A 13552-nucleotide genomic window follows, 5' to 3' on the forward strand; every position below is an offset into this window, starting at 1 on the left:
CAAGCTTACATGATTTCACAGCAAAACTCCCTTATAAAAGAGTACTCCAACAACTTAGAACTGCTCTTCTATAACATTGTTGGACTCACAATGGTCAGTCTTTTAATAAAAAGATCAAAATTGATGCAGCAGAACGAGTGATTTCATCTTTGTATTTCACATATTCTTCTTCCTTGGCAAAGCTCATTCAATTGGAGATTTGGGTGTGTTATGCTAGTATCAGCTAATGTAATGTGCAACTAGCCTCAGAGATGAACAGAGATTTTTTTTCATTCCCAAAAGGCCTTTATATAACTTTTCTCACATATGCTGTATTAAACACCTGTATACAGATTTTAATGTGTAAAATCAGTGTAGTTCGCATTTAATGTTCTTACTCTGTTCTATGATATTCAGCTCATTCAGCAGTATTTTTTAGTAACCCCAGCAACACCAGTTGGCAAATGCACTTTCACTCAACCTAAAGTAATTTTGTGCATTTCCCAGAATACCTTTCAACAGGAACCAGAGAAGTGATTAATCAATTAATCAATCATGTTGATTTCCAACCATTTTGATAAGTGATTACTCATTTAAGTCATTTATATAGGCAAACACCCAACATTATCTGATTCCAGCTTCTCAAATGTTAGGATTTGCTGCTCTCCTCTGTTTAAGCCAAAGTGTACCCACACCACCGACATGCTATCTCTTTTCTGTGCCAGCATTACTCATTGGCACCAGTTGAAATATAACCTAACCTTGGTGGGTTTGTACACCACCTGTATGGCTTATGTTCCGTCTGCTTGTGTAATAGACTGCTGCTTCTGAATCGTGCAGTCAAATATTCCTGCTTCAGCCTCCAGACTGTGGTTGAGAAGCACAGGGGAGACTCCATCACTGCTCCAGACCAAATGTGTGGCCAACTTAACTATATACTCAGCTGCTGGTAGAGATGGGGTTCGATAGCCTTTCATCAAATTCAAATCCTGTATCAAATCCACTTATTGAATCAGAATCCTTTTGAATACCTTATCGAATCTGATCAGGTTTACCTTTCAACATTTGTGTGTAATTAAAGTACACACAAAATGAATTACAACTCAAAGACATCGGATCATCTTTTGTTGGTTGAGAAGCAGTAACACAACAGTTTTGAAAGTTCACAATCTGAAAATGAGCTGAGCAGCAGAATATATGAAATGACATGATATATATATATATCTGAATTATAGACTACTGTACTTCACTAGCAACTTACTCCAAATACTGAAGCTCCTGATTCACAACTATGAAGCTAATCGGATTCAAACACACAGCGGCCATACAGTGGTGGCACAGGGTGATGTGTCTTCTCACTTACTTTGTCTGAATACAGACAGCAGCTGCAGAGAGCACATTAACCAGAGAACTTTTTATTTTAGCCGTTAGAGAATTAACATTGATTATATAGCTGATCTAATCTGCAGCTGCTGATGTTTGTCATTGTAAGCAGAGATTGAGATAAACATGAGAAGCTGCCATCTACAATATATGTTTTCTGTTGATCTTTCCTAATAAAAATTGAGGAGAGATAAAAGTTTGATAAGATTCATTAGTGTCGGAGCTTCACGACCTGAGTATATTGCCGACTGGGAATCAGATCCAAAATGAAACCAACAATGGAAACACATCCCTAGCTGCTGGTACTCTCACCTGCTTCAGCTGGGAATCAGACCGCAAACAGCAAAACAATAAAGTACGATACAGGAGGTCCACTTGGAGTAACAAATTGCTAAGTTTAAAGGCTGAAAGGTAGGGTTTTACAACTGTGGAACATTATCACAACAGCAACTATCTTTATTTCATCACGATTATCACAAGTTAACAGTAGTGAAATACAGCTTTCATGTTACAGAGTAATCCACCAGGAATGTGCACTTGCATGTATGTGATAGTTCAACACAGGGCCTTGCCAGTTGACGTCACGTTGTGTTTTTTTGGCAGATGACCCTGCATTGTTTTGCTGGAGCTCTCTGCATTGGCACCCCCATTGCATCGGTGGGCTGCCTTTATTGAAATGAATGAGAAAGCTGCGTTTTTTTTACACAGGACTAATGTTGGTTTGAACATGGCCTTAGACTTTAGACTGGGCACTTGTAGTTAAAAACATAGCCACAAACTACCTTGTGGAATTGTGGAATTAGGTCAGTTAGCAATTAATAATTTCTATGAATGTTCAATGAATCTAACATCAGCTGTCTGTTTAAAAAAAAAAAAAGCAGTGTGTCCCTTAGCAGTTATAATCATCTTGTTTGTTCTGTCTGCATGAAGACAACATAGATAATAATAACAATGCTGTCCCAAGAACAATGGGAGAAAACTGTGATCTCCATTCTGAGTAGAAAAATTTGTGATTCTCATTTTGACCAGAATCATACAACCTCGCAAGCACACACATTCTGACAGTAGCTGTTTCTATTCATCTATTTTTATGCCAGGGTTTTCCCTGCCTATCTAACTCAAAGGCCTTTGTTGAAAATCCTGGCATGTGATGTTGACGGAACGAAAAAGGTGAAACTCAACTGCGAGGGCAGCGCAGCATCCGGACAGTCTACATGGAGCACACTCTAGAGATAGAGTTCATCTTCAAAAAAATGCAGCAGTTGCAAGCATTTTTGGATTTAATGACTAAATAATTACTAACGTTAGTGGACTCTGAGGTAAAGAAAATAACTCAGCGTGTTGTACAATGATGGCTGTCCAACAGTTGAGCAGAGAGGCTGCTCTTCCCTGGCTGGAGACATGATGTTAATAACAACACAGCCGAGCACTCCGCCTCCCTCTCATTTTGTTATTCTATACAGGGACTGTAAGATGCTGTCAAATGAATGAATGAATTAATTAACACAGTTACTTTTTTAAAATGAAAAGGCTGCAGACCATTTATCTTATCTGTCAGCTATGTTTCATATTGTATTTGAGTGGAATAAGGACACCAGTGAATGGTTTGGCTACCAGTATACTGGAGCAAGAGACTGAAAATGGTTCTCCCTTTTCTATGCATTCAATCGATTCTGAATGGAATCGGCAGTCGAGCATCATGATAGTATTGAATGGAGAGATAAGCACATTGTCCCAGGTCTACAAAATAAACACTGTCATTTGTCACAACCTTTATTTTTCATCTTAAGTTCCATCATTGGATAAAATTGAAATCCCTATGGACACATTTGACTGTCAAATCATGATTTTTTTCACTTAAGCACACAACATTCTAAAGGTGTGTGCACCGCACCAAGCAGACCCTGTATGCACATTTTGAAGTATCGCATTAGAAAAGCTTAATGGAAACCTTTTCCTCTGCATTCACCGTCACTTTTCTGCCACTCGCTCTCTCATTCAACCACTCACCCACCTATGTCACATTTTACACACTGCTGTATTCCTTAAAAAGAGCTACGCTACCAAGAGTTTCCAAGGCAACGACACAGAGGTTAACTCACGTTTTGGAACAGCGCTGTACAGAGGCTCCCAAACTCTATTGATTTCTGAATGAATGGATATTTGGTGTTATTTTTGGCATTTAAAAAATATTTTTTTGGGCCTGGTGAGGGTTCTGGTTGTGTGCCATTATAGGGGAAACACTGCCTCGCTCCATTTTACTCTGGTCAAGGCAATATAACTATTTGTTTTGTTTCCGGTTGGCAACCTCTACTTCTTCTACTCTGTTTACCGGCAGATTATTTAATTCTGTACCGCCATCTTCTGATAAAACTATGCGTAGCGTAGCATAGTTTATTCACTCAAACCAGTTGATAGAAACACACCTAATTCACATTTTCCTTTTTGCGACATTTCAAAAGTTTTCTTACAATTCTCTTGTGAATCTAGTGGAGACACGGCTAGTGTGATGTGATTGTGTTTTACTCTCAGGTGCTTTAAAGGGTAGGCTACCAATGAAAGCCTGTCTGAATAAATGAATTTACCAAACATACAGATATGGCTGAAACTGGATCAATGAGACCTTCATTATGGCAGTTTCATTTTCAGTTTATTGCACAGTCCTAGTGTAGAGATAGGTCCTTATGTTTCCTTGTCTTCCACAGATGTGACTGTTGAACATTTTTGCAAAATGGTGACTGGAGAAGTTAGAAAGTCTTGCTCCTTGATGCAGAGAGACACTTACCAAAAAATGTTTTACTGTTGATGTTTTAAATTGCTGAAACATGTTCTGCTTGGGATTTGCCCTTAAATTCAAATATCAGCACTATTTAAGCATTTCATTTCTCTTATAAAGTTAGCTGTATTAGAAGTTTAAACACCTCCTGTTACCCACACACACACACACACACACACACACACACACACACACACACACACACACACACACACACACTAAGAAGAGAGGGACTTGTCCTTGTAAGGTAAAAGCAGGCTGTTGGCCGTTGGTGGCCGTCTTCCTTGCTGAGAGAAGGTACAAACAGACCTCTGTGTGTGTGTGTGTGTGTGTGTGTGTGTGTGTGTGTGTGTGTGTGTGTGTGTGTGTGTGTGTGTGTGTGTGCGCGTGCGTATGTGCATGTGTGTGCATGCGTGTGTGTGTGTGTTTTAGCTGTTTTAGATGAGTGGCTCAGAATTGGGTATAGGATCTGGTTCTAAGCCACAGAGAATGACACACAGAGAGTTATGAGGTGTATGTGTACCTTACTTTAACACACACACAAAGTCCCATCTGTCACACATGGTAAATAAAGATCTGTAAGTCATTTTTAGATATAGAACATACAGACACAGGTCTGGTTGTACCTCTCAGTGTGTGAGACAGTTACCAAGTTTTTTTTCTTGACACAAATTTTTTATTTACCAATTCTTTAATGGTTGGTGTCTTTTTATGTATGTGAAATACAAAAGTATACAAAATCTGAAACAAACCTTTCAAAACATCTGTGTTTGCTATTCAGGGTTAATATTTCCTAGTATACTGAAGTGCATAAATACAGCACTTCTTCTGTCTGTGTGATCCGTCCACTGTGTGCTGCACTGACATTATGTCTACACAGGCTGTGCAGTAAAAGGAGCATGCTCCAGCGTGAGTTATCCGTCTGTTTCTACACAAGATGCATTCAGGTACGGTATATAATAGTGTAGGTCACCTGTATTTTGACAGCATTCAGAGCCCAACACACGTACTGTACTTATAGTAAAATGGAAGACAATAGACTTGACACATAGAAATACACTCCGATCTGTGTAATGTGAGCCGAAGCATATTTGTTCTGTCAGACTTGTCTGAGATGTAGGATTGAAAAGATACTTAATTAATCCCAAAGGGAAATTAAAATGTTACAGCAGCCAACAATCAGGTAGAAAAAATGAGGTAAAAAGGTAAAAAACAAATGCAATTAAAGGCTAAATTATATACAATAACTAAACAGACTCACTCAAATGTAAAAAAAACGGAATAGAACAGACAGAATAAAATGGTAGTAAGGTACATGATTGTTCATAGACGTCAGAATTGAGTTTACTAAATGTAGATTCATATAGATCATCTACACATGATAACGGTATATACAGACAGTACCCCAAAGGTTATCAGAATATGAATCTGAAATACAACAGATGTCATGGACAATGTAGTAATAAACTAAAAGTCTGTCTTCACTGTCCCGACACAGAGGAGAATCGTTGAACAGACTGATGGCAGTTGGCAGGATGACTTCCTGTTGCATTCCTTGTCACAGCGGAACTGAAGAAGCCTCTAAGTGAAAGTGCTCTGTCGTTTGACCAGCAGGTCATTGAGTTTGTGCCACATCCTCTTCTCCACAACCAGTGTCAGTGTGTCCAGAGGAGTCCCCAACACAGATCCAGCCTTCCTGATCAATTTGCTCAGCTTCTTAGTGTCCCTGGCTCTGATGCTGTTGCCCCCGCAGATAGCAGCGAAGAATATTGCACTTGCCTCAACAGACTGGTAGAAGATTTGCACCTAAGCTTCTTTAAGAAGTAGAGTCTGCTCTGTCCCTTCCTGTAGACAGCCTCTGTGTTGCATTCACAGTCCAGTCTGTTGTCAAGGTGGACTCCAGGACTCCATCTCCTTGTCCATGACAGGTTCTCTGTGATGCTGATACCCAGGAACTTAAAACTGTTCACCTGCTCCACCTCAGCTCCACTGATGTAGACAGCGGTGTGTGTCTTTGCCTCCTTCTTTGTAACATCAACAATCAGCTCCTTGGTTTTGTTGACACTGAAGATGGTGGCAAACTTCACAACAGAGTTGTCTCCATGTTGGTTGCAGTCATGTTGTTTGAAATCATCTGCTGGATTTCAAACAACAATGAGAGTTCATATCGGGAGGAAATCAACAATCTTACAGAATGGTGCAGAGAGAACAACAAAATGTCAACAAAACCAAGGAGCTGATTGTTGATTTTAGAAAAAAAAAAGGATTATGGTAACATCTTGAGGTTTGGCAGCAGAATTTGCCATCACACCTTTAGGTGGTTGTGAGTTTATTCCATGTTGATGTTGGCTTGTTTGTACTGGCATAATAATCCAGAAAAAAAATAACAGTTGGAACACGACTAGTAGACCTAAGTCTGTTTTTAACAATAACAATAAAAAAGAGGTCAGAGGAATCAGAGCGTGCATAGGATTGTATCTGCGTCTGATCTCATTCATGTACATGAACATCACACATTTAGTTGGAACTGGAAAAAAAACAGCAACAGCAGTAATGTGCTTATGCTGTGTGCATTCGTGTGTGTGTGTGTGTGTGTGTGTGTGTGTGTGTGTGTGTGTGCTGTCCTCAGGCCAGAGGAGGCAGCCCTCCAACTAGGTCAACACTAACAGGACATCAGATGGCTGATGGGGAAGATGGAGAGAAAAAGAGGAGATATTAAGATGATATGATAAAGATCGGGAGATGAAAGGGAAAAAGAGATGGTGGAGAAAAACTGGAAGGAACAGACAGAGAGGGAAGAGTAAAAAACAAGTGGGACAGAAGAGAAACAGAGTCAGGGAGGGAGGAGGATGACAGTGGAGGTGAGAAAGAGACTGAGTTGAAAAGATTAGACAGAAAGGAGGATGGAAAGAGGGTAGGACTAAAAAGATTTATGGTTCTTTATCAAGATGTTTCTGTACGTGTGTGTGTGTGTGTGTGTGTGTGAGAGAGAGAGAGAGGCCCTGTTTACACCTGGTATCACAAGTGGACACCTTGCATTAACATGCATCTCCACATGTGTCTTGAGTGACCACTTGTGATTAGATCTCAGATCTCTATATTCAAATAAACATGCACATCATTTCCGTTCACAAAGACCAAATTCGTTGGTTATTAACCGGCGAGAGAACTGGGTTGCCGCGAGAGAGAGAGAGAGAGAGAGAGAGAGAGAGAGAGAGAGAGAGAGAGAGAGAGAGAGAGTTGCAGCGATCTCCCCGCTCTCTCTCCACTGAGAGAAGCTGTGCGCATTTACGCACGAGACACAGCAGCATAAATTCATTGATTGAAGTTGACACGCAGACAGGATCAGTCAGGATCTATTGTTAATAATACACATCCAATACGTTAGCCGCTACACACACACAGTCCAGGTTCATACAGTTTGGAGATAAGCAGTCACCCTCCTGATAAATTGTGAGCTCATTGTGTCGAGCAGCACAGCAAAACTAAAAACTGTCGTTATCAAGTTGACAGGAAAGAAGAAACTATCCAGCAACGTTTAGCTTCTGAAATATTTTTTTAGACAGACGAGCAAAAAACAAGTTTGTTTCTGGTTTTGGTTTAATTACTATTCTAACTGTAGATTTGAAGAGGGAAACGGGTTAGGGGAATGGGAAAAACGGGAAAAAACGGGAGGTGGATGACGTTTTTTAATTCACATGAAAAGCAAATTAATTTGTTTATCCTGTTATCAAATCAGTTGAACACAGCTTTGGACCCCGAGGCAGCGATGCAACTCCCCTGCCTAGTCTGCTGGAAAACAGAGGACATCAGCTGAGTAGATGGTCCTTCAATGTGGTCCAGGATGCATTGCGTTTACACTACTAATGAATGTGGTCACATGTGGCTCAGACCACCTCCGAATGTGATCGGATCACCCAAGACGCATGTTAATACCAGGTGTAAACAGGGCCAGAAAGAGAGAGCGAATGAGACCTTCTCCACAGCACCCAGATGATGTACAGCACTTGACTGATCTAAGCTTCATCTGCAGAAGTATTTTGTGAATAATTCACAAACTCATCACCCATAGACCAACATCACCAAAGTCCAGCACTAGCTAACCAGCCGGCCAACTGATGTAAAAGTTAACCAGCACTTGGGTAATTATAATTATGTTTTAATAAGTATCAAAATATATGTACGGTAAGACTTCAAAGATACATTGGTAATACATCATCCATGAGCCGAATAACCACTTAAGAAAATCAAAAACTAGAACAGAGTTATAATCAGTTAATAAATTAAATATCAAAGCTGAGTAGTATTAAAATAACGGCAACGTATTCTTTAACACTATGTGTATTCATACACCTGGTATACAGATTGTGATACATCAGATGCATCATAATATACAGCAGGGAAAATCAGTGAATTAAAGAGTGCAGATTTCTTTCTGTGTACTGCTCATGGAAGCTACTTGTCATTAACCAGCCTGTTGAAAACAGCGAGCCTGCTGACAGGACAGTTGGCTCTGAGAACAGTGATGGCGTAATGGAGGTTTGACTGCGTCGGTGTGGATTGAACTGATGGACGCTTGTTTTCCAAGCTCTAATTTTGTGTCCCTGTGTTAATTTCTCAGTTATCTCTTGGTCAGTTATCTTTTGGTTTATGTGTCAAAATGTGATTTCGGGTGACTACCTAACCCTGCCCATCATAAAAAAAGCAAACGTCAACGTTGGCTCGTGGGTCATAGTAGCTCAGAGGGCTGTGTTTGGATTTCATTTTGGAAGAACTTTCCAAAAGAGTGTGGTTGAGGTCTAATTAATGCATTTCTCCCTCCTCCTCCTTGTGTGACATTAGCTCTGCACGAAAAAACACAGCCCTCTCATTAATTTGAACGGGGGCAGTGTGTTGACGCAGAAGGGGGCACAATACAGGGTACATGCCATGCAAACACACATCTCTAGTAGATTATTTTGTAACATGAATCGCATATTTCTGCTGTTTACCTCGTGATTGTCACCATGAAAGACAAAATAGTCACCACCGTGATATTTTCCTTAAGTCATGAAATCCTGTCTGTGATCCACTTTAACTGACACTTCACTGTGACTTTAAGTAGCGCTTACACACTGCTGACATCTCCCCTCTGCTGGGAATTCGGAGTTAGTGTTTAAGCTGCTGACACTACCTCAGCAGTCACGGCCAATCAGAATGGAGTTTTTTCTTTAATTGAAGAGATTTTATAGCTTAAATTGTATGAGAATGTGAAAGTGGGGCTCTGACGCCAACTCAGTGTTGTCTGTTATATTTTTGTGTGTAAGTATGTATCGTGTGTGTGTGTGTGTGTGTGTGTGTGGGTGAGAGAGACACAGATGGGTGTCAGAGTGTTTCTTGTCAACCTCAGGCATGAATGAGTTTGCACTGACCTACATCATGCTTCAGCAGACACACACACACACACACATACACATACATTTGCATAGTGCGTCTCCCTATACTGGCCTTCCTGTACTATGTACACTTACAGTATATACATGTGCACAAACACAAATAAATGTACTAGTACCCTCACACACACACACAGTCTTGCAAAAACACACACACACACACAGTGTGTCTCTACTGGTAAAATGCTGAATGTGACATTACAGCACAAATCACAAGAATATGCTGTGTGTGTGTGTGTGTTTGTGTGTTTGTGTTTGTATGTGTGTGTCTCGCCTCCAGAGGTCAATCACAGGTCGACATTCTGATCAAATACACACACACACACACACACACACACACACACAAACACCTCCTGTGTGTAATGTACAGTGAGCACTCTGTATCTATGTATATTAGCTTTACACTCGCATCTATTAACTTTGCAATGCAGGGCATTAAAGAGGGGCAATAATTTAATTAGGACTGCTAAGTTGATGTCTGTATTACCTTCTGTCTCAGCCCAGTGTAAAATAAATGAAGACAATGTATCATGTTTGACTGAAAAAACAGAAGGCTGCACCAACGGAAATCATGTAGAGAGTTGAAGAAAAACTGGAACTTTTAGATTCTGTTCCAGAAGTTAAAAAAAAAACACAAATTAAACAATCTAAAAATCCAGCCTTGGAACATACTGTAAACTTATCAACAAAGCAGTATGTCATGTAGTTCACTGCATGTTAGGGGTGCAACAGATCACACAACCACGGTTCAGATCATATTACGGTTTTAAGTCACAGATTGGATAATTTTTCATATTAAAAAAAAAGGGGGCATGGGGGCAAATATAACTTTGCTTTCCATTTATTCTGTAAAACACTCTTAAAGCAAGGAACTTTGGTCTTAAATGAAAACAACATTCAAGATGTCCAATGTTAATAATATATATTAAAATATATAAGATACTCAATTGTTAATTAAATTGCAATATGAGGCATGATACCATCTTCTTTTAAACATGGTAGTGAATGAACCAATAGCCTGTGTCCACATCATCAAAACTTGATGATAACTTACAAACATGAACACATGTCTTGTTATACAGCTCAGCTTGTTGAATGAGCCACCAAACAAACATTCACCGGGGAAAAGTGCACCGCTAACATCAGTTGCAGCTAGATAGCTAATTAGCTGCTGCAGCACATTAAAAATGAAGCCAATGCAGAAATGCCAAATGCAGTTCCTTGAATGGCCACTTGAGGCTGGCTCCAAAAGCGAGTCAATCCCCATAGACCCCCATGTTAAAATGCCCAACTTTACAGCAGAAATAAACATGTTTACAGCCTGGTACAGTTTTGGTCTCTGTAGCTAATTTCCCCTTTCATGACGACTGTATGGGGGGTGAATATTTTTATAACTCAACCTTTTAGCCGTAAAGTTATGCATAATGAAGGACAGGTCTACCAGCCACTAGGTGGCTTGTTTCAGCCATTCGGCCTGCCTCTTTGCCCATTTTGGATTGGCTGGGAGTTAAGCAGCATAATGCACTGCCAAGATGGCAACGGCTGGAGCGGCTCACTTTGAGCTTCAAAACCGCTCTTCAAAAACCAACAGGTGACGTCACGGTAACTACGTCCATATTTTTATACAGTCTATGGTAAACATACCTGCTGATGTCACTATGGACCTGTGAGATGCTGGTTTGGTCGTTGCTCTTCAAAAGCCCTGTTAGCGCCTCACTGTCTGTCCATGACTTGTACTTACAGCAGTTTGTTTACTTTGTCTCCAATGAGACATTCAATTTTGCAATTAATCCATGGTTCACATGCAGGCCGAACTGTAGGTTCCGATCCCTAAGGATCACGGATCACCTATGTTCCATTACACCACAACTGCGTATATTTAGATAAGGACAGTCGAAATCAAAATATATATAATATTGATCTAATATTATTCAAGTCCCCCTCCACTTAAAAAATGTGTTTTGCTTCTTGTTTCTTCAGTTGGATGTTGTCCTCTTCTCTGTGCAGAATGATGTATGTGCAGAGTTGTTTTCACATTCATCTGCTGAAGGAAGAAGAAGCTTATGAAAAACTCAAGACATTCATCAGGCAGACATTTCACTGTTCTCTATTAAAGAGCGGCTGAGATTGACACTAAAATGAGAATTGTTGGTCCACCTTAAAGGTCAGTCCACCTTAAGTGAGCCTGGTTAGGTTGCTAACTTCTGGGCTAAGCCCCTTCAATAGAAGAGTATTTTCTTGGTCTTGAGAAGCTGCAGCATTTATTAACTGACACACTGTAGCCTGTACTGTACATTTACTGTCAGATTGAAAACTTACTGCTAACCTTTTCCTCTGCTCCGCTCACATCACCGTCGCTTTTCTGCCACTCGCTCTGTCACTTAACCACCCGCTATGTTGAGTGTATTATGAGTTAAGGGGTAAAGTAGGTTCTGCACCGTGAACAGTCGAGTGCTGCCTTTTCTGTTCCATCAACATTTGTTTTCACCCAACCGTAGCAAATATGTTCACATCGTCTCATCCCTTGTAAGGATTATGTGTTCTGCCACTACTGTTTGATATTTTTCTCATTTGCAAATGTGAATTTTTGTGTATGTGAAGAAAATGGTGGCACTGTATGACCCTTGTCCTGAATCTGTCTCCTCTTTCCCTGCAGACTGCAGACAAGGAGCAAGCCCTGGAGGAAACAAAGAGCTACACCACCCAATCTCTGGCCAGTGTTGCCTACCTCATCAATACGCTTGCCAACAATGTCCTGCAGATGCTGGACATCCAGGCCTCCCAACTCCGACGAATGGAGAGCTCAGTTAACCACATTTCACAGGTTGGTGCCAGGAACAGAAGATGACTCTGTAACCTCAGTTTGGTCAATTTTTAATGTGCTCATTTCATTTGAGAACATTGCACAACTGAGAACATTCTCCAGACTCCAGACTTAATACCAGCTAAAAAGCAGTTTGTATTCCTCAACGGTAACATTATTTGGAGAACACTTTGGAGATTCAAGATTTTCTTCCACCTGCAACATTATGTAGATGTATGAGAATCAGACAAATAAGAATCCCTTTCACCTGACCACATTGCCTTGAGCCAGGTGTTTACAGGCACACTGATACTGAAAAATGTTCTGAAATTAATGAAAAATGTCTTTTAAACCTGAAATCTGTCTTGAAAATATGGACACATAAAGCATAGGTACACCTACGTGCATAGAATCATAGATACAGTGTAGCTCTGTTCATGGTGAGAGAGCACATGGGTGAAAGCACACAGTATGTAATCATGTATGTATACAGACTCATTTATGTTGACTGCTCTGTGAACTGCATAATTCTGAGTGCAGCAGCCCACAATTCATCTCAGGAGGATTTAGTACAAAGATGGTTAACGAATGCAGAAAGCATTCGATAGGGTCCTTTGGACCTTTATTTTTAATACAGCAAAAGATTTGGTTTTCATCCCAAATTAATTTCATGGTTACAATTAATATATGAAAATCCTGTAGCAAAAGTAAAGGTGAACGGTACCCTATCAAGACATCTAAAAATACATAAAGAAACCAGACAGGGAGACTGTATGGCCTGATTTTTACTATGTGTATAGAACCCCTGGCTGAAGCAGTGAGACAGCACAACCACATTGAAAGAGTGTATTGCAATTCTTACAGCGTCTTTTAAATGGTGGAATGAATGAATAACTCATTTTATCTGGAATAACAAAAGGAAAAGAACAAAATTTAATAAATTAACCAAAGCAAAAGGCTGTTCTAACCTGCAGAGCTATTTTAATGCAACACAAATAAATACAATAATAACATGGTTGAAGGACTGAGCAGAAGCATAGTGACTATTAATTGAGAAAGAATCCATACCAATACCCATAAAAACACTACCGTGTATAGACAAAAAGGATTATTCACAAATCAAAGGACTAAACAGATGGGTAGATAACACACTAAAAAGCAGGAAAAATATATGTAAAA

General features: G+C 40.0%; 1 protein-coding gene across 3 annotated transcripts in view; it reads left to right on the forward strand.

Moving 5' to 3' along the window:
• Positions 1-13552, forward strand: part of LOC122991968 (abl interactor 2-like) — a 55923-nt gene that overhangs the window by 7951 nt on the left and 34420 nt on the right. For all 3 annotated transcript variants that reach the window (XM_044365462.1, XM_044365463.1, XM_044365465.1), the window contains exon 2: positions 12227-12394. In XM_044365462.1, coding sequence (XP_044221397.1) covers positions 12227-12394 — 168 coding nt within the window. The remainder of the gene's footprint in view (positions 1-12226; positions 12395-13552) is intronic.

This window comes from Thunnus albacares, chromosome 11 (assembly GCF_914725855.1).
Source record: "Thunnus albacares chromosome 11, fThuAlb1.1, whole genome shotgun sequence".
NCBI classification, from domain to species: Eukaryota; Metazoa; Chordata; class Actinopteri; order Scombriformes; family Scombridae; genus Thunnus; species Thunnus albacares.